Source organism: Hyperoodon ampullatus (assembly GCF_949752795.1).
Source record: "Hyperoodon ampullatus genome assembly, chromosome: 13".
Taxonomy (NCBI): Eukaryota; Metazoa; Chordata; class Mammalia; order Artiodactyla; family Ziphiidae; genus Hyperoodon; species Hyperoodon ampullatus.
Window position 1 is genome coordinate 28,428,625 of NC_136926.1, and position 19,102 is coordinate 28,447,726.

The 19,102-nt window shown below is 46.5% G+C and overlaps 1 protein-coding gene across 4 annotated transcripts in view; it reads right to left on the reverse strand.

Annotated features, from left to right (window-relative positions):
• Positions 1-10,015: 10,015 nt before the first annotated feature.
• The window catches only part of LDLRAD4 (low density lipoprotein receptor class A domain containing 4), a gene marked incomplete at its 5' end in the record, with an annotated part of 152,690 nt that continues 143,603 nt past the window's right edge, over positions 10,016-19,102 (reverse strand). For 3 of the 4 annotated variants that reach the window (XM_079717956.1, XM_079717953.1, XM_079717955.1), the window contains 2 exons: positions 10,016-10,594; positions 11,630-11,680. In XM_079717956.1, coding sequence (XP_079574082.1) covers positions 10,046-10,594; positions 11,630-11,680 — 600 coding nt within the window. In that variant the 3' untranslated portion in view covers positions 10,016-10,045. The remainder of the gene's footprint in view (positions 10,595-11,629; positions 11,681-19,102) is intronic. The other variant, XM_079717954.1, reaches the window with a different exon arrangement.

Here is a 19,102-nt window from a genome sequence, read left to right on the forward strand (position 1 = left end):
ATCCAGGAACTAAGTAAGGTAAAGGAAGTACCTGCTTTGGAATTTTTAAAATTCTTTGTATTTTTGGAGCTGAAGCCAATTTATGAATATTCCTAATCCCCTGTCCTCTTCTGGTGACTTCCATCATCTTTTCCCTTTTAACTTCATAATTTTCTTTTTTTAAATAAATTTTTATTTATTTGTTTGTTTGTTTTGGCTGCGTCGGGTCTTCGTTGCTGCACACGGGCTTTATCTAGTTGCTGTGAGCAGGGGCTACTCTGTTGTGGTGCTCTGGCTTCTCACTGCAGTGGCTTCTCTTGCTGCGGAGCACGGGCTCTAGGTGTGCAGGCTTCACTAGTTGTGGCTCGCGGGCTCAGTAGCTGTGGCTCACGGGCTCTAGAGCGTAGGCTCAGTAGTTGTGGTGCACGGGCTTAGTTGCTTCATGGCATCATAATTTTCTTTAATTCTTTCTTTAGAGTGATATTTCATTATCCAAAGAGGATTCAGCCTCAGAAAATACCCCATCCTCCCGTGGGAAGAAAGTGAGTTTGCTTTTCCTACTGCACTTGTGTGGAGGGTCATGGTGGTGGTCACAGCACCTGAGCCTGCATTTGCGACACTTGGAACAGCTCAGATTGGAATTTTCCTTTTCCTTGGGGTCAATCGGTGGAACATCTGAAGCATCAGGAGCTGGCTTTTGTGGTAACTTTTCTCACTGGGAAGTTCAGTGTACCCCCGACTAAGAACTGTTAGGCTGGCCTCTCTAGGAGTGGAGAACATGTGTGTGGGAGGTTAACGGGAGGTTGACAGTGAGGCAAAACCATGTGCTCGTGGATGGTTCCAGAAGAAAGGGAGTGTGCCAGCATTGGTGAAGAGGATGCATACGTGGTACAGGATCCCGGCACCAGGGGCCTGGGGTCCATGCGATTTCCTTGAGGCCGTGACAGCACTCAGATCAGTGTTAGCTCCCCCACCCCACACAGAAAGGAAGCCAGAGAAGGAAAAAATGGGGGCAAGGTGGGAAATTATTTTTTTTAAACTATTCTCCCTTCAGATTTTCACATTTTATTGCTAAGGTTGTAAGAACACTCCCCAACACATACACAACATAGTTTGTTAACCAAAAAAGCTGCCCACATCTAGAGTAATGAGAAAAGAAACAGATGTATTTTACTTAAAACCGTGGCGAGGAGGTTTGGGTCCTGGTGGTTCAGTCTCTGCCTTGACACAGGTGCTCCAACCCCCTTGGCACTAACTTGGCCCGTTTCCGTCACTGGCATTTTAAGCTGCAGTGTTAGCGTAGAGAGCATGCCAAGGCAGAGTGCTATTTACAAGTCTGTAGGAATTGGGCGAACCTGGAAAGTGAAAGCTGAACGGCACAGGTCCCTCTATGGGGGCCGCATGTGGCAAGCACACCCTCTCCTCCAGTCTTCGCACAGGTGACCCTGTTGTATGCGTGACATTTGAAGACATTAACCTGAGACAGAGCTAATATTTGAGGCCGCCAGGTCTACAGGCTCCAAAGCCTGTGCTGCCCTTGGACTGTAAGCAGGAAATCTCAAGCAGGACCTCAGGGTCCCCCACCGAAGTCGGGGTAGCAGACACAGCCTGGCTTAGGTGGGGCCAAGGGGATGGGTCCCTGGCCTGCCACGTGTGAGAGGCCAAAGTCAGCACTTTGATTTGAAAGCATGCTTACTCTGTCTGCTAGTGTAGACTGCTAGAATATTTTGTGCTTCCAGATTCTGGTGGTAGTACCACAGTAAACTCTATAAATGCAAATGGCTTTGTAAACAGGTTAAGTCATATAGGAGCAGTACACAAATGTGTGTAAATGTATATATACTGCTTCCTGGTAAAGCCTTTTGGAAGTCTGTATTGCAGTTAACACCACGCTGTGTTCAAATTACTAAGACTGTAGCTTTTGAATTTTTTAAAGTAGGGTGAATGAGGTTTACATTATTAGGGCAAAAGCCCAAAGTCTGGACAGACATGCCATCAAAACAATGAAATTTACAAATGCACAGCTTTTACCTTTTGGCTGCTATTTTAAAACATGCATTTTAATTAGAATCCATTCAAAGCAAAACGTCAAAACAGTGTAACGAGAGAAATCTAACTATGATGTTTTAAGTAACAGGCTCGTTATAAACTGTTTTGTGCAAGTGTCATCATGGAGAGTCAGAAATAAGTGTTTGTTCCAAGGCCACTGTGAGTGGCTCTCTGAAGGATTCTGGAGGTTTCTTTCGAGCACACTGCTTTTCTAGATGTCCTCAAGGGTGCAGGGAGAGGGCTGCCTGAGTTGCTAGTCCATCTCCTTAGCTGTTGGCAGCTCTGCTGTTTCACAAACGACCCAATGAACAGAAGTCGGTACAAGAAAGCCAGAGACTGATGGGGTATGGGATCTGGTGCAGGCCCTGAAGTGCAGTGGGGGCTCCCCATGTACCAGGTGGGTCAGCAGGGAGCCTGTCGCCAGGGAGGGAGGTGTTGGGCTCTGTTATGTCCTGTGCTGAGTGTAGCCTGAGCAGAAAACGGTGGGTCCAGACCCTGGTGTCTCCCTCCCTGGCTGGTGGTGCCTCGGCTTTCGAGGGCCCACAGGGGCTCCTTGGCCTCTGGCACTTGAGCTCCAGCCCGATGGACAGCTCCTGGGTCACGGGCAGCCTCCAGGCCTATTGTCTGTTTTTGGCCTGGGGCTTCCTCTGAAGTCTTCAGAGCCTTCTCAGTGCACAGCCAGGGCTGCAGGAAGGGGTCCCACAGGCCCCCGACAGTGGAGATCAGTGTCCCGCCTCCTGTCCTCCAGGAGTGTAGTCTCTGGTTTCTCAGCACCACACTGAGCCCCGCGCTGCCCAGATGGACACCAGTGGGCCCACCCTGACCATCTCCTGCCTCCTCCAGAGCAGCTCCAAGTAACCTTCCTGCACCCAGACCCTAGACCCAGCCAACCAGGTGACCTCATATAGAAATGGGTTTACTGAACCCAATCCAGTAGGAATCAAGCCTGGAATCTCCTCTCCTTCTGTGACGAAAGTTTATACTGGTCTTACCTTCACTGAGGGATATAAGTTTGGGGAATATTCTTTAAAATTTCTCAAATATCTGCTGAATAAGAGATTATAGAATTTATTCAAGAGCATAATGTGGTTTATCAGTGACTATTTGCTGTTTTAATAGAAATCCTTTTCTTACAGCTATTTTCCTCCTTATACCTTTCTAATCCCCTTTCAAAAATTGTCTTAAAAAATTAATTCAGAATCTAAAATGGGTTTTATGGGAGCTCCTTAGCGGTCCAGTGGTTAGGACTTGGCGCTTTCACTGCCGTGGCCCAGGTTCAATCCCTGATCAGGGAACTAAGATCCCACAAGCTGCGGGGTGTGGCCAAAAAGTTTTATAACTAGAGTTTGGGGCCCATACAGTTACATTTAAATGGTATTTTAAGATTTCAGTTTCCAAAGTTCATTTGTTTCCACAGTTCATTACTAACGTATAGAAATGCAAAAATATTTTAATTGTATTTCCTGCAACCAAGCTAAACTCACTTATTCTAGTAGTTTGGTAGGTTGTATGAAGTTTTATACATTCACAATTATGTAATCTGTGAATCCATATACTTACTTAGAGCTTAGAGGTATCATTCTAATCTCTCAGTGAAGGAAACTTAGATTCCTTTTGCTCCATCATCGCGAACTGAAAACCTCTGATGCCAATGACCTTATTAGCCTCTGAGGGTGTCTGCTGAACAATTCTCTTAGAAGTCTTGCTCACGTTTTGGGCTGAGTTGACTCAGTTTGTCTGTCACAGCTTCCAGAAGCCTGAAGGTGACACCTCATCTCAGGTGACGATCCCTGAGTGTTCTTTGTAGAACCCAGAACTGTATGATGTGATCTGCCAGGGTTTATAGCAAATATAATGATTTCTGAAAAGTCAGAGTGAATAAGAACTGAATGGGACAGTTACCTGGGGAACCATAAGAACCGTTTCTGAGACGGGTTTTTAAATACAAGTAGTTTCCCCCCCCCGCCCCCCAACATATGTGCTTTGTCTGTGAAGTATTTTTTTAAAAAAACAGGAGACGTGTATCAGTGATCATTTTTAATGATTTTGAGCTGTGGTTCGAACACAGCATTAAGAACAAGCAGAAGAGGCTGATTTCATAACACACAGCACTTAGAGCAACATCTTCCTTTAAAAGTCCGGATTGCGGTTACAGACCTTGGGTCTAAGAACTACATCCCCTCGCTCAGTTAAAGAGGCAGATACATGACAGCTGGAAATCTTTCTCTGTGTATAACTGGGAATTATGTTGAACAGTAAGCACAAATGTCTGTTTAAAAAAAAGACTTTAACAACTTCAGATTATTATAGATCACGTGAACAACTGTTGCAAAGTTCAGATACAGTTGTACTTTTTCACTATAAAGCAGCCTAGTGAAAATTAAGTGAATTAAATGCTATGAATAGTATTGTACATATTTAAAAACAGCTTTTACACCAGAAGGTGTGATTTTTGAAAGCCATGAAATGAAGAATAGCAATATACCAGCAAGCACATTAAGATGAACCAGTATAATTAACAGTAAAGTTTAAGCCTCTATTAGTCCTGTAGAAAAGCCATGACGTGGTAACAAATTTAGTGCCTTTGAGTCCAGAACATCATCAGATGACACTCCTGCTCAGCAGTCCTCCCAAGAGGTGAAGCCTGGGGGAGTTTTTCTAACAGGGAGGAGCCTCCACCCTTGACCTGAACCACCAGGGCCGCTGCCATTGGCAGTGAGCAGACAGCGGGGGCAGTGGGTGCAGAAAACACAGATCCCCATCTTCTTGTGGGCCTTGCAAAGCACAAAGAAGGGCTGACCTCTGGTCCATTAGCATCAAGAGGTGCAGAGATGTTTTCAGTTTAAGGATAATCAGTAATTGTTTTGTGGAGGACAAGAGTATGACTCTGTCGTGATTCTCAAAATCAAAACATACACTACGGAACAAATAAAAAACGAATTATTAGAATTTACATCCTCTGATGACAGAATAAACTGGAAATATGGATCGGGTGGGCAGAATTTCACGAAACTGTGGATGGCACTGGGAAGGATGCCCACACCCACGATTTCATCCATGGTTTTAATGAACATTGTCATAGGCTCTTCTTTTTTCTTTTTTCAAGATTAGAATATTTGAAGATAAATGCAGAGGTCACCGTCAGCCACTAAAGACAGAGCTGTAAGTAGATGCTGAGTCAGGGGGTGTGACGTGGTCCCTGGTCAGTGGCAAAGCCTAGTCTGTTTCTGGGGTCGTGATCACCAGGAGACACCAAAAGGAAGGGACAGGACATAAGAATTCACTCGGCTGGCTGATGTGCCAATCTGCTAATTATAACCCATAACAAATCTTTCTGAGACTGGGGTCTTCTCAAGTGGACTGGTTTGTCCTAAGTTATTTTTCCTGCAAATGCTACTGTTCATTCACTGGTTCCACAGCTTCCGTTTGTCAAAAAGGCACAGAAAGACAGATGGTCACAAATGCGTCTGGACTGCACAGTCCTCTGCTGCAGGCTAATGTGCTCACTCTGACCTAAGTTTTGCAGTTTCAGTGAAAAGTGCACTCTTCACTGGGTTTACCCTCTTCATTCTACAACATGAGATAGAATATTTTTTCATAAAGCAAGTTGAAAAATCCACATTTTTTTCTGATTATAGCTAATACTGGTCCAACTGAACATTATCGAAGGGATTAAAATAAGCATCTGGTGACTCCAAAAGGCTGTGGTATTTTAAAAAATTATTTCTTAAGTGTTTTCACAGCAAAGATGCAGCTCTGATTGCTGTACATATGTTGTTCATAGGCTGTGCTTGCTTGTTCAGACTTGTTTCCCTTGTGTTATAATACTGATATTTATTAATAAACTACATAGACTTTTATCTGTATGCATCCATTTGCAAATTTCCTTATAAAAGAGGACAAAGCACATAGGCATTCACAAATTCTATGCCATTTCTGTTAAAATTGGTATCTATACCTTATATTGCAGTATTAACAAAGTTTTGTTCTACCCATTGGGTAGGATATGTGCGTAATATAGTCAAGTTATATACAGCACCTTACAAATGAACGCCTGACAGACACTGAAAGCACCATCGTGAGTGAGGCACAACAAAGGGGGCTGGGTTCCCGCATCTGCAGAAGTTAGAACATGAGACACCTTGGCCGCTTAAAAACTACTGCCACGCTGAGCTCTATGAAAGGACGTGGATCTTCACCATCTGCATCTTTGTACAGCTCTCACCCCAGCACCTCACACACACTGAGGACAGCGCTGCTCACAAGGCGTCCCTCCCTGCACACCAGCCTCAAGGCAGGAGCAGCAAGTGGCCGTCTAACCCTGGCCGTGAACATAAAATCCTGATACCTGTGGAATTCGCACAATTCAGGTGAGCTGCTGGGACCCATTTGTGGTCGGGATGAGAGCAGGTCTTTCATCTGCTTTTGTTGGGCCCCTTTAGACACAGCGTCCTCACACTGGGGAGGACTTGCCAATGCATCTCCATTTCGCCAAGGCCATGGTAACCAAGGTGACCGTGCAGAAGGGGAGCCTGGTCCCTGCTTCTCCACCAAGGTTGGGGGTGGGGGCTGTCACCGCAAGGCCCTGCGCCCCACACCAAGTATCTTTCCCAGTTTTTCCTTCACAGACACTGCTCAGCTCTGGAAATTTTAAGAAAAATGAATGGTACACTAACATGTTGCTGTTCTAAGCAGCAGACCTCAAGCAGCAGCCTTGGCACAGTGAACACAAGGCTTAGAGAGCAGCCCCTAGCCGCTGCCTCGCAGCCAGACCAGTGTGGGAGCCTGGTGGCCAGCAGCAAATGGAAGCTGCTTTGGAGGGGCTCGTGGACCCGGACAGTCTCTGCAAGGACTCTCTGGACCGAAGAGCAGGTGGAGGTAAGATCCAGGCCCACCTGTCAGGATGCAGCCACTGGTTCTGAGGAGGGTGGGAATTTGAATGGATTCTTCCAGATCTGAGCTGCTTTTGAAAAGTGCTTGCCTTTGAGCCCTTCTCATTCTTATGATGATAAAATACAGGTGAAGAGGGGGATAATTTGAAGCTGGAGACACGCTCATCTGAGTACAGGTCCCTATGCTGGGATAGAAGGCCCCCCGCTTCCTGCTGGCCGCTGTGTCCTCCTCTCCCAGCTGCAGTTAGTGGACTTAAGTGTCGTCCTCATGACAAACCTTCCCAAGTTTTGCACATTCTCCTCTGCTGTCTGGGCTGTGTGTCCAAGTGAATTTGTGGTACGGAGGACAGAGGGTATGCTTGTCAAGCTTTTTTAACACTGAATTTTGGTCACAGATAGAACTTTGTGTTGGGTTGGCCAAAAAGTTCGTTCAGGTTTTTCCATAACATGGAAAAACCTGAACGAACTTTTTGGCCAGCGCAATAAATGCACAGTTTCTTCAGCAAAATCTCTTTTGTAGTAAAGGACAACCTTAGTGTCTGAGGAACACTAGCCTTTCTGAAGCCAACAGACACATGAGTGTTCCTATAAGTGGGACTCATGGTGCCTGGAGTTCATATCCAGGGAGTCGCTAAGACGATGGAGCCCAGCTCCCACCCACTGCTCACTGATTCCCTAACCGTCTGGTTTCTAACCTGGACCCTCAGGCCCCACTGATCAAGCTGCAGCTTCACAGTCATGCCTCTTTCCACACCATGTCAGCCACAACCTTCAAAAGAGCAGAGGTCTAAATCACCTTTTTCCTGTGTTGAAGGGAAATTGACTGTTAATTCAATTTATGACCTTGGCTTTTAAACTAATTCATTACAGAGCCCCAGCCTCAGAGACCATTCAAGTCATGGTTTGATATGTCTGCATCATTAAATAACTATTTACATTAGAGGCAATTATCTAATAGGGTGGCCGAAAGGGAGCAATCTCGGTTTTGAAGAACAATTAAAGTTATTTGAATTAAATAATTGTTTTACCAGTACTGTGAACATGTGCAAAATGTTCAGGTACTTGCAAAGTGACTAAGGAGTTTATAAGTTTCTGAGCATAACTCACCATTTTGAGCTAGAACTACTGGGCGTGTTCACCCACTCTACCAGAAGTGCAGGTGAGGTTTGGAATGATGACACCATCAGCCAACCTCCTCATTCTGCACCTAAGGGGAACGCCTGACTGATAATCTGCCTGAAGATGGGGAGGACAGGCACCTTCCCATCTTCACCAGCAACACAAGGGGAAACCTCACACCACGCAGAGTCCCAGCCTCCTTTAAGCACAGGCTTGAGGTCGAGGCCATCTGATACGGTGGGTGGGCGGGGGTCCTCTGGTCAGGCCCCCAGGACTCTGCCCGTCCCAGAGCTCCTGCCATGGCCCTCAGCGTGCACACTGCTCAACAGGATCTGAAGCATGAGTGACAGTTGTTGACCACCATCTTCTCCTTTTAAGAGATTGACTACTTGTGTGGATGTTACTGTCTGAAATGGATGAAGATTCCAATTCTCCAAACAAAACCCAGGGACCTACCAACCAAGAGGAACCTCGGAAAGGAGCAGCAGAAAGCAGTTTGAGAGCTTTCTGCCAGCAGCACGAGGGCACCTCACCGGGCAGCCACCTCCGAGACCACGATAGCAGACACCCGGAACTGCAGGTCAGAGTCCTAAGTCATCCCTCCAGCCCTCGGTCCCTGCGAGAGCGGGCTGCACAGAAGCACCCCACCCGGGTGCAGCAAAGGCAGATGCTTCTGTAGAAGGAAGTTACTTATTTTAGGTGAGAATGTTACAATATTTAAGGTTTTCTAGTTGATTTTAGCTGCAAGTTGTGCTTTTTACCCTGTGCTCTGAGTTGCTCCCCACCCAGTTCTGGCCTCCACCGCAGAGGCTTAGTGACCCCTGGGAGCGCATCTGGTTCTGAGCACTGCATTCCTCCCGGGTGCTGGTCTGCATACTTGGCCACATGGGTCCCTTCCTCAGTCCCAGGGGCTTCTATACAGAATCTGCAGCCAGCGTCATGCACATGCCAGGGCAGCGGGCTGCACAGAAGCAACTGCTGAGTCTTGCTTACCAGCCATCCAGGCCTGAACTCCACTATCCGGGAAGGAGAGACCGCAGGAACACACTGGAGTCATGTGTTTCAACAGTATAAAAATAGCCACCTTGCATTTTAAACAATTTATTGCATAAAATAGTGTATTATCTGAGTATATTTCATGCTACAGTGAAAAAAATGTAAATTACCACAGAAACTGCACTGCTGGAGGACCAGGGCAGCACTGCGTGGTGTGTAAATGCAGGTGTAAAACACGCAGCCTGAGGCTGGAGGGACTCAACACACCAGGGATGCAGGAGTTTACTCCATCCAGAGTCTCCAGGTGCCTCAGTGACGCATTCACTACTGTGTGGTGACTTTCTTGGTGAATGTAAGTAAGTGACGTACGTTAGGCTACCTCCCCAAACACCCTTTCCTGCATGATTATGGGGGAGATGATTATGGGGCCTAATTATAATCCACAGGTGAAAAGACAACATACAGAACTTTGCGTAAAGCTTCCTCATCTTAAACATGAAGATAGTGCAACTTTTAAAACACAGCATCACAACACTGATTAACCCCTTGCATTCATCTGACTTCTCCACTTTATACCTTGGCACATAAAACAGGAATTTAGAATCATATTTTTAAAACAAAAGTTCCACGGTTTGGGGGTGGGAAGCAAACTGGCGATTCTTCCCCATAATGTATAATAACGTTTTCCTCTTTATTCAGTTAATTGTAAAGCAGGCCATTCTGGCCTCTTCCCCTGCTGCGTCTGCTTTCATAATCAAGTCAGATGCCTCTGTGGGTTTTATTTCATGATGTCTTCAAAGCACTCCTTTGTATTCTCATGCCCACCCTTTGCCAAAACCTGCCCTTTCCTATCACTGCCCCAGATGAACACCGTTTGCGGCCAGACTGGAGGAGGTTTGTACTATTTCAGCCTGCATGCGGCTCCTGTGGAAGGAATCATTCTGTTTTACTGAACTTGCTGTGCTGGGGATGGAGGAGTAGTGCCACCACCTCCCTCCTCCTTTCTTAAGTCAGGTATGCACGCAGGTCAGATGAGGTTCCCGGGCTTCCTGTCCTTGCCCTGGACGGGCAGCTCGGTGCCCCCCAGGGCCGTCCCGCTGGAGTGGCAGTCTGCTCCCCCTGTGTGTGCTGCTGTGCTGGGGGTGGAAGAGAGTGGCGCCCAGGCAGTGGCCCATCACCTCACTGTAGGCCGGGGGTGGCCCCTCCATCCTCCTGTTACTGCTGCAGGTGCTGGCACTTATGCCTGAATTGCTGCTGGGTGGGCGTGGGCCCCCGCTGTAGACGGACACATCTATCAAATCGCTGTCAAATATGGTTCGGTTGGGCGGGGCCCTCACAGACTCTCGGTTGAGTTCCATCTGCTGTTCGGGATCCCGGAGCTGCAGGGTGCAGGGCCCCTGGTAAGGAGGTGGCTCCTCCCCGTCCGACAGGGAGATGGTGGGGGGAAGGTCGATCTCGTGTTGCACGTAGGGGTAGGTGGGCTGGAATCGGCTGAACCGATCCCTCTGGAGAAAGGTTGGGGCAGTCCCCCCATTCCTGGACTGCGGGGCATACATGATCTGCAGGGAAAAGAGCAACACCTGGGAGACGTTCTTGGCACAGTGATGACCACGGACGTGATGGCAGCAAGGAAATTCACGTCTGTTCTCACCCATCTGAAAACTTTTCCCCCCCAAAAACATGTAAAGGCTATTCCAGAAAAGCAGAGGTTTCTCGTTCCTAATGACTTACATCACTCACCTTGCCAAACCCAGGATGGTTCAGCAATGGATAATTGCGGTTACCTGAAAATGTAGGCTTAATGGAGTTACTGTGTACATTTCCCACTGGTCAAGGAGAATACAGGAGCCCCCCACCCCGGCCCGCCCACCATGTGACCTTCTCCGGGCCCCACTCCTGTGTTTCAGAGGAGTATAGAGGGTGAAGAATTTTCATTGTAAATGTAAGTTGTAACTTCACAGGATGGTACTTGGAGCAGGTACAAGACATTGGGTCAATTTATGAGTTATTTATAGGAGCTTGTTGCCCTATCAATTACTTTAAAATATGGAACAACTGACATGAAAACTTTTATATTCCAAAGTAAGTATGATTATAGATTTTTTTTCCCCCAAAAGAATCCAGGTACTCTCTTTCTTGCATAACTTCGCATCTATATTCCACCATCTCATTTTCTTCTAGAGGAAGGACATATGTATATAAAGATATACATCCGTCAACTTCTCTCACACCATGTTTTTAACTTAAAGGCAAAAAACGTTATTTTTACAATCATACTATTAAACTGAGAGATGGGGTGAATCAAGCGGTGATGTTTATAAGCTACGCTGACACCCACCACCTCATTATCAGCAGCCTAAGGCATCAAGTGAAGATCCTGGATTCTCGACCTGTTTTCTGGAAGGAGCTCTGGCCAGGCACAAAGAATCCTTGGGAGAGTCTAGGGAAGACCCCTCCCCCACCTCTTAAACCAAGTTACAGGCACAGGCCTTGATCTTCGTCTGTGCTGGCACGTTCAACCCTTCCACCAATTTTGTTCATCCCCCTTTACGCATCTCCTGCCACCCACACCCCGCCTGTGTCCAACCCCTTACCTCTGAGGTGGGCCGAGGTCCAGATCTGTCTGAAGGCCACAGGCGCCCTTCCTGGTTGGGGGGTGGGGGACATCACAGGAAGATCATTAGTCTCATTCAGCAGCACCCAAAGCCAAGGGATCACACTCAGCTGAGCGCAGGCTGTTTAACACCCGGAACAACAAAGCCCCAGCCTTTTGTTACCTACCTGCACTCCCAGAGGAGTCATGGCCACAGGAAAGTCAAATAGTTCGGGTCTCCCCACAGTAGCCTTGAAGGGTGTGCCCATCCACACCGGTTGGCTTTCAGACTGTTCCCCAAACTTCAGAGCCCTCTGTGCATCTTCTCATGAATTGATTCGTCAGTGCAAATGCTCACGAGGAGTGTGGAACCTGACGTCTAGTTGCTTAGTAATCTTTCAGAAATGGCCAGGGACTTTCCTGGTGGTGCAGTGGTTAAGACTCCACGCTCCCATTGCAGGGGGCCTGGGTTCAATGCCTGGTCAGGGAACTAGATCCCACATGCATGCCACACCTAAGAGTTCGCGTGCCGCAACTAAAGGAGCTTGCATGCTGCAACTAAGGAGCTGATGAGCCACAACTAAGACCCAGCGCAACCAAAAAAAAAAAAAACCAGACCAACAAGGTGATGAGCAAACAGTAGGCATGATTAAGGATCACTTCTAACACCATAAACTTGTCTACAGAGCATTTCAGTGTGGTATCCCTTTTGAACCCCAATTGTTGGCTATAGCAGGGTCTGCGGGGCTTTTGTGACTAGTAAGAGAAGAACGGGGTGGGGGGTAGAGAAGTGCCTGTATTTTTGGATTCCCAGGAATGTGCACGTACGACCTCCTGCCATCATGGCCTCCTGTGACCTGAAAGTGCCCACCGGTAGACTTGGGAGGTCAAACAGCCCCAGGTCTTCAGAAGTGAAAGCGACCTCCCCTGCTCCTTGCAGGTGGGCATCCACCACGGCCCCCCTCGCTGTGAGCAGGTGGCATCCCTAGATCTGACTATACAACTATGTAACGGCGACAGAGTGGCTCTAACCAGGTGTCCGAGCCCTAGGCATGCTTCTTTGCGTCAAGGGAGATGTCACTCCTGCGTTGAGAACAGCACAGAGCATCCTTCACTATTCCTAAGAATTCCACCCTTGGCAACAGCAGATTAAAGCACAGGGCGCAGCCTGTCACAGCACCAAATGAAGTGGGCAGGAAGGGACCCAGAAGAGGGGTAGTAGCACGTTTTCTGAAAACGGCAATAACTATTCTCAATGGCTTTATTTCCCTAGAAATTAGCAAAACTGGAAAAATGCCTAAAAAAATCCACACCAAGCCTTGCACACACAATCCTGTATTTCACCAAATTCACACCAACCTACCTGTTTCTAAATCCACGCGCTTCCCGGCCTCCTCCCAGGCTTCCTGCTGCCCCTCCCCTTGACCCCACCCCTCCTGGTCCCTCCCGACCTCTCTGGCCACTTGGCCTGCTCGTCGCGGGGTGGGGGGCGGGGGACGGGGACGGACAGGCGCCTCCAGGTCTGCTCAGGTGGAATGTTGTGGTTCCGCAGGGACCCCCTCCTCTCCAGGGGCCATCGTCACGGGAAGGGTCTGCACCGCCACAGCCTCCGCTCCTCCCCTTGGCCACCGCCCCTGCTGCTGACTTAGCTGCTCGCTGGCGGCTGCCTTGAGCTCAGGCTTCGGAGGGGAGGCCCTGAGGTTGGCCTCTTCTGGTGCACCAGGAACAGCCCTGCGAGACGACGGACCGGCCGCCCCGCAACCCATCGCGGGAAGCTGGGTCCTCTGACCACGACGGTATAAGCTGGGAAATAAGATAGCAGCTCACAGAGTTTTGAACAACAGGAACAAAATCTTGCTAGTATGGCTACGTGGGCCCATACACACTGCGTCTTTCGTAGCTGTTTGCTTGTGAGAACTGTTCCCTCATGCCGCGTTGCATCCACAGAGCACCTCCGGCGCCCTTGCGTCCCTGGTAGCCCTGAAGACGCCTCCGTGGGTGCCCCGGGGAGCATGGCCACAAGGACCCAGGCCCACAAAAGCCTTGGGCCACCCTGAGGGGCTCTAGTAGTGAATCTGCATCTTCTGAAAAAGGGACACAGGACAACTCCGGATCTCGCAGGCTTGAAGATGTGCATTTTCAGATTCCTTTACCCTCAAGGAATCTGCATTGTATTTTCCTCCTTCTGAATGGTAAACAGCCACGTGGCCAGAAAATTTTCCCATAAGTTGAATCTGCCTGACACTAAAGATAAAACGTCTGCATTAAAGATAAAAAAATCACGTGCTCTTCCAAGTGATTGTCTTTATGATCCCAACGATCCAGATGTGTCATCTGCAGGCCTGGAACACAATGACTGGATTTTTTCCTTTTAAATCTATTTGGCACTTTCTGTGGGCTGGGTGGTGAGTGGAAAATCAAAATTGTCTTTTCTAAAGTTGTGGTAAATTATACATTTACTATTTTAATCATTTGAAAGCATACAGTTCTGTGGCATTAAGTATATCCTCGTTGCCACGCACCCATCACCCCCATCCATCTCCAGAATTTGTCTTCTTCCCAAACTGAAAACGCTACTCACTGAACACTAACACCCCATTCCTTCCTCCCCTCAGCCCCTGGTGACCACCATTCTACCTTCTGTCTCTGTGAATCTGACTATTCTAGGAACCTTGTCTAAGTGGAATTGTACAATACTGTCCTTATTTCACTGAGCATAATGTCTTTAAGATTCATCCATGTTGCAGCCTGTGTCAGCATCTCATTCCTTTTTAAGGCTAATATACTCCATTGTAGGTACATACCATATTTTGTTATTCATAGATATCTTGGTTGTTTCCCCTTTTTGGCTATCATGAATAATGCTGCTATGAACAGGGGTGTATAAATATCTCTTTGAATCTCTGCTTTTCATTCTTTTGAGGATACACCCAGAAGTAAAATTTCTGGATCATACGGTAATTCTATATTTAATTTGGGGTAGGGGGGAACCACTACTGTTTTCCGTAGCAGTGGTACCATTTCGGTTCCAATTTCATCACATCCTTGCCAACACTTGTTATTTTCTGGTTTCTTGCTAATAGTCACTCCAGTGGGTGTGATGTGGCATCTCACTATGCTTTTTTTAAAAAAATAAATTTTTGGCTGAGTTGGGTCTTTGTTGCTAAGCACGGGCTTTCTCTAGTTGTGGCGGGCGGGGGCTACGCTTCGTTGCGGTTTGCGGGCTTCTCACTGTGGTGGCTTCTCTTGTTGCAGAGCATGGGCTCTAAGCACGTGGGCTTCAGTGGTTGTGGCTCACGGGCTTCAGAGTGCAGGCTGAGTAGTTGTGGTGGACGGGCTTAGTTGCACCGTGGCATGTGGGATCTTCCCGGCCCAGGGCTTGAACCCGTGTCCCCTGCATTGCCAGGTGGATTCTTAACCACGGTGCCACCAGGGAAGCCCCTCTCACTATGGTTTTGATTCGTGTATGATTAGTGTATTAAGTCAGGGTTCTCCAGAGAAACAGAACCAATAGGAGATTGATTGATTGATTATAGGAATTGGCTGCATGTTTCTGGAGGCAGAGAAGTCCCACAATCTGCTCTGCGCAAGATGGAGACCCAGAAAAGCCAGGGGTAAAATTCAGTCCAAATACAAAGGGCTGAGAACTGTGGGGGGGGGTGTCCACTGGTATATGTCTTGGACTCTTAAGACCCAAAAACCAGGAGCTCTGATGTCCAAAGGCAGGAGAAAATCGACATCCCAGCTCAAGAAAAGAGAGGAAGAAAGAACTTGCCCTTCCTCCATTTTTTTTTTTTTTTAAACTCAGGTCCTCAAGGGATTGGATGATGCTCACCCACATTGGTGAGGGCAGATTTTCTTCACTCCATCTACTGAGTCAAATGGTAATCTCTTTGGGAATTACTCCCATAGACACATTGCTTAGCTCAGTCAAGTTGACACATAAAATTAACCATCACAATTAGTGATCTGAGCTCTTCTCATGTGCTTATTGGCCATCTGTATATCTTCCTTGGAGAAATACCTACTCAGGTCCTTTGCCTATTTTAAAATTAGGTTCACTTATTTTGTTGCTGAGTTGTACATGTTCTTTATATTTTTTGGATATTAATCCCTTATCAGATACCTGATTTGCAAATATTTTCTCCCATTCTACGAGTTGCCTTTTCACTCTCTTGATAGTGTCCTTTGACAAGTTTAAATTTTTAATTTTTGAAGTCCAATTTACCTATTTTTTTCTTTGGTTGCTTGTGCTTTTAGTGTCAGATCCAAGATATCATTGCCAAATCCAACATCATGAAGCTTTTGCCCTATTGTTTAAGAGTTTAATAGTTTTAGCTCTTACATTCAGGTTTTGATACATTTTGAATTAATTTTTTGTATATGGTAGCAGATAAGGGTTCAATGTCATTATTTTGTAGTGAATATCCAGTTTTCCCAACACCATTTTTTTGTTTTTTTTTTGTTTTTCTTGCTGCATGCGGGCCTCTCACTGCTGTGGCCTCCCCCATTGCGGAGCACAGGCTCCGGACGCGCAGGCCCAGCGGCCACGGCCCACGGGCCCAGCCGCTCTGCAGCATGTGGGATCCTCCCGGACCGGGGCACCAACCCGCGTCCCCTGCATCGGCAGGCGGACTCTCAACCACTGCGCCACCAGGGAAGCCCCCCAACACCATTTTTTAAGACTGTCCTTTTTCCTTGAATGGTCTTGGCACCCTTGTTGAAAATCATTTGACCATACATCGGAGAGTTTATTTCTGGGCTCTCTATTCTATTCTGTTGGTCTAAAAGTTTGTCTTTATGCCGGCACCACACTGTTTTGTTATTGTAGCTTTGTAGTAACTTTTGAAATCAAGACGTGTGAAACTTCCAACTTTGTTATTCTTTTTCAGTATTATTTTGGCTGTAGGTGGGGATGGGGGTTCCTTGTGATAGCACAAGGATTTTTAGGATGGGCTTTTTTTTTCTGTTCTTTTTTTTTTTTGCGGTACGCGGGCCTCTCACTGTTGTGGCCTCTCCCGTTGCGGAGCACAGGCTCCGGACACGCAGGCTCAGCAGCCGTGGCTCACGGGCCCAGCCGCTCCGCGGCATGTGGGATTTTCCCGGACCGGGGCACAAACCCGTGTCCCCTGCATCGGCAGGTGGACTCTCACCCACTGCGCCACCAGGGAAGCCCTAGGATGGGCTTTTCTATTTCTGCAGAAAAACATCATTGGGATTTTGACAGGGATTACACTGATTCTGTAGATTGCTTTGGGTAGTACTAACATCTTAACAGGATCAAGTCTTCAGGTCCATGAATACAAGATGAATACAAGATGTCTTCCATTTATTTGTGTCTAATTTCTTTCAGCAACGCTGTATAGTTGTCAGTGTACAAACCCTTCATATCCTTGGTTAAGTTAAAATCCTAAGTATTTTGTTCTATTTGATACTATCGTAAATTGAACTGTTTTCTTAATTTCTTTTTGGATTGATCATTGTAAGTGTAAAGAAATGCAACTGATTTTAGGGGGCTGACTTTGTGTCCTGCAACTTTGCTGAATTTATTAGTTCTAGTGGAGCTTTTTGTGTGTTTATTAGTTAATTGGAACGTTTAGGCTTTTCCACGCATAAGATCATGTCATCTACAAAGAGAGATAATTTTACTTTTTTTCCTTTCTCACCGGAATACTTTTTCTGCCTTGTTGCTCTAGCTAAAACTTATAATAAATACTATGTTGGACAGAAGTGGTGAAAGCATGCCTGCATCCTTGCCTTTTTCCTGATCTGAGAGGGAAAGCTTTCAGTCTTTCACCATTGAGTGTGATGTTCGCTGTGGGCTTTTCATAGATGATCTTTATTATGTTGAGGTAGTTTCCTTTTATCTTAGTTTGTTGAATGTTTTTATTATGAAAGGGTGTTGAATTCTGTCAGATACTTTTTCTGCATCAATGAGATGATCATGTAGTTTTTTTCCTTTCATTCTGTTAATGAGGTGCATTACATTGATTGATTTCATAATGTGGAAACATCCTTGTATTCCAGGAATAAACCCCACTTGGTCATGGTGTATAATCCTTTTGTTATGCTGCTGAATTCAGTTTACTAGTATTTTGTTGAGGATTTCTGCATCAGTATTCATATGGGATATTGGTCTTTGGTTTTTCTTTTCCTGTTGTGTCTTTGTCTGGGGCTTTGGTATTGGAGTAATGCTGGCCTCATAAAATGAGTTAGAAGGTGTTCCATCCTTTTCAGTTTTGGGGAAGAATCTGAAAAGGACTGGTGTCAGTTCTTTAAATGTTTTGTAGAAATCACCAGTGAAGCCAGCTAGTCTAGGAATTTTCTTTGTTGGGAGGTTTTTGATTATTGTTTCAATCTCCTTACTAGTTACAGATCTATTCATATTTTCTATTTCTTCATGAGTCGGTCTTAGTAGGGTGTGTTTCTAGGAATCTTTCCATTTCATCTGGGTTATTCAATTTGTTGATATACAGTTGCTCACAGTACTCTTATAATCTTTATTTCTGTATCTCTTAGACCTTTTTCCACCCAAAGGATACAATGCTTATAGCGTTGAAAGAGCGTCATCTGTGACCATGACTCACGGGCTTCTGCTGTGAGCTGCGGCTGAAGCCTGCTTGCTGCCTTGGGTCCTTGGGCACCACATGTGAGACCACCACATGTGAGACCACCACATGTGAGACCACCCCATGCTCTGAACTTTCTTGGTTTAGCTCTCAGCTAAACTCTCCTTTCCACACACAAAGGACCACAGGGATCATCAGATTTGGGGACTGGAAAGACCCAATATAGTGTTTTTCAAACTGAGTTGCAGCCTCTTAGCTGGAAAATCAATTTAAGTGGGTCACAGCCAGCATTCCACAGATAAAACAGAAAACATCTTGAGTACATTTTAAGTACTGTTTGGTCAAAGTTCTGCCTCAGTTGCGTGTGAATATTGTGGATTGTGATGTAAAATGTGTTTCCTATACATTTGGTCAGAGGGGTCAAAAGCAGTCTGAAAGGTCTCTGATCTAAGCTAGTTCTCCCTCATTTTGGATGGGAGGAAACTGGAGCCCAAGGAGGGTATACGACTCACTGGAGGTGACATGGCCAGTTTGTGTAAAGCAAGGCCATTGCTGGATATTTTGGCTTCTACCCAAGGGTTCCGCCCAGTGCATGAACATATCATATGGCCTCAAATATTTGAAAATCGATTTTACTCCCTTTCCCAGGGTGAATTTCAAAGCATAGCTAAAACTGATGTTTGGATATTCAGCAACATCTTTGCCTTCTGATAAAATCACTTTTCTCTTGTTTCTTCCCTTTTCCCAGGCAACTTCTCCACCATCCAGATGCTTTACTAGTTCTGACTTTTCCACCCTAGACAGCAGTAACAGCTTAGATGCTAATGACTCTTCTCTCCAGCATTTCCCCTTTATCCTCCTTGGGATTCCATCATCAGACTTCTCAAGACTATTTCCCTCCCAAC